This window comes from Carlito syrichta, unplaced genomic scaffold, assembly GCF_000164805.1.
Source record: "Carlito syrichta isolate Samal-C Ts95f unplaced genomic scaffold, Tarsius_syrichta-2.0.1 Scaffold308927, whole genome shotgun sequence".
Classification (NCBI taxonomy): domain Eukaryota; kingdom Metazoa; phylum Chordata; class Mammalia; order Primates; family Tarsiidae; genus Carlito; species Carlito syrichta.
Genome location: NW_007253023.1, coordinates 61,470 through 63,882, shown reverse-complemented (window position 1 = coordinate 63,882; position 2,413 = coordinate 61,470). Strand labels below are relative to the sequence as shown.

The 2,413-nt window shown below is 40.5% G+C and overlaps 1 protein-coding gene across 1 annotated transcript in view; it reads left to right on the top strand.

Moving 5' to 3' along the window:
* The window catches only part of FHIT (fragile histidine triad), a 3,317-nt gene extending 2,266 nt beyond the window's left edge, over positions 1-1,051 (top strand). Inside the window, exon 2 of the mRNA XM_008066447.2 lies at positions 260-1,051. Coding sequence (XP_008064638.1) covers positions 300-749 — 450 coding nt within the window. The 5' untranslated portion in view covers positions 260-299 and the 3' untranslated portion in view covers positions 750-1,051. The remainder of the gene's footprint in view (positions 1-259) is intronic.
* The last annotated feature ends 1,362 nt before the right edge of the window (positions 1,052-2,413 follow it).

Sequence of the window (2,413 nt, the reverse complement as noted above, 5' to 3'; positions counted from 1 at the left end):
CTTACATAAAAACTATTCAAGCCAGAAGACAATGGAATGGCAAATTTTAACTGCAGACAAAATTTTAAAACCTGTCAACTTAGACTTCTAGAGCAGTAAATATAAACTTACTTCAGAAATGAACATGAAATGAAGATGTCTTCAGGTAAGAAAAATCTAAGAAAATATACTAATAGCCAACCTGTACTGCAAAAAATTGCCAAAGCATCTGCTTCAGGCTACAAGAAAATGATTCCAAATGGAAAGTTGTATCTATAAGAAGGAATGAAGAGCATTAGAAATGGCTTCAACTGGAGGAAATGTCTTTCAGGTTTGGCCAACATCTCATCAAGCCCTCTGTGGTGTTTTTAAAAACAGAATTGTCCTTCGCTCTTGTGAATAGGAAACCTGTGGTACCAGGACATGTCCTCGTGTGCCCACTGCGGCCAGTGGAGCGCTTCCGTGACCTGCGTCCTGATGAAGTGGCTGATTTGTTTCAGGCGACCCAGAGAGTTGGGACAGTGGTGGAGAAGCATTTCCAGGGGACCTCTCTCACCTTTTCCGTGCAGGATGGCCCCGAAGCCGGACAGACTGTGAAGCACGTTCACGTCCATGTACTTCCCAGGAAGGCTGGAGACTTTCACAGGAATGACAGCATCTATGATGAGCTCCAGAAACATGACAAAGAGGAGGAGGACTCCCCGGCCTTTTGGAGATCAGAGGAGGAAATGGCAGCAGAGGCTGCAGCTCTACGGGTCTACTTTCAGTGATTCAGATTCTGAATTCCAACAGAATGACTGATGCCAACCAGTCTGAAGACACCCATGGAGGAACTGAATCAGCATGAGAACACAGTTTCTTCGTGTCGCCATCCTATGACGTCACCCTGCACTCTTCAACCCAATCAGCAATCCCCACACCTTGGCTCACTCCAAACCCCTTAAAATGCCTAGCCCCAAAAGTTTCAGAGAGGCCAATTTGAGGTTTTCTATGGTCTCCTCATTTGGCAACCTTATGATTAAACGTCTTTCTCTGCTGCAAAAAAAAAAAAAAAAAAAAAAAAAAAAAAAAATTGGTACAATTAATATTTGATAGATATTGGCAAAATGCCCTTAAATGAAGTTGCAGCAATTTACACCATCACTGACAATTTGAGATGACTTGGTTCCTTATTCCATCAATAACTTTGACATATTATAGTTGTTAATTTTTACCACTCTGATGGGTACTAAATACTTTTGTCATGTGCCTCTATTTAAAATGAGTTTGAGTTTGTGTGTATGTGTTTATCAGCCATTTGTAGTTATTTTTAATATTACCAACTGGTTCATAGTCTCCCCCTCATTTTTCTAATGACCTTTTCCCTGGCTTGTAAAATATTTTTGTTTATTAATGACATTAACCCTTCGATTAGCAAAAGGAGAAAAAAAAATGCAATCACCTCCAAAGCTGCCTTAGATACTATAAAGGCATTTAACGAAATTTACCAATCTTTATTTTATTTTCTAACTTATTTAATGGTTCTCAAGAAGTGGTGCTTTAGTCTTAATTTTGCACTCTGTGCTCCATAGTTACCCTTTTTTATTCTTTCTGCTATCTGTTTCTCTCATTTTTTGCTTTATTCTTTCATCACACTCATTCTTTTTTTATTTGTTTTTTTTTTTTCCACCTTTAAATTTTTTATTTTAAAACTGTGGCATACAATTCAGGGTTAGGTATACAAATATTCATTTGGCAGGTATCCTTGTTGATGAGGAGTGACCCCCTTCCCCAGGCAGTTTCCCAGTACTGCCAATCCCACCTCCCCGCTGCTCCAGCCCCCGCAGTTTCACACTACTGTCAATCCTTTTCTGATAGTATTACGAAAGTTGTTCAAGGTCCACTTAACTCCTGCTTTTTAAAATGTCTTCTAGGAGGCAAAGTGTTTGTTGTGATTTTTTCTTTTGTTCCTTGAGAGTCTTTTTTCTAGAAGATATTTTTCACCAGACTTTGCTTGATACTTTTCTCCCTTCCTTGCCTTCCTTTCTTTCTTTCTTGTATGTCTTTTAAAACGTTTGCACAGGCCGGGCTGCGTGGCTCAGCCTATAATCCCAGCACTTTGGGAGACTGAGGTGAATGGATTGCCTGAGACTGTTGGCTCGAGACCAGTCTGGGCAATGTGGTGAGACCTTGCCTCTACAATAAATCACAAAAACTAACCGGGCGTGGTGGCATGCGTCTGTAGTTCCAGTTACTTGGAAGGCTGGGGAGGAAGGATCCCCTGAGCCCAGCAGATCGAGGCTGCAATGGCTGTGAGCATGCCACTGCACACCAGCCTAGGCAATGGAGTGACTCCAACTCAAAAAAAAAAAGGAAGATGAGAAAAAAAATGATTGTATAGTTACTATGCCATTTATTTTTGTCTTTCTCATATGCAGTGTGGAAAATATAGCTA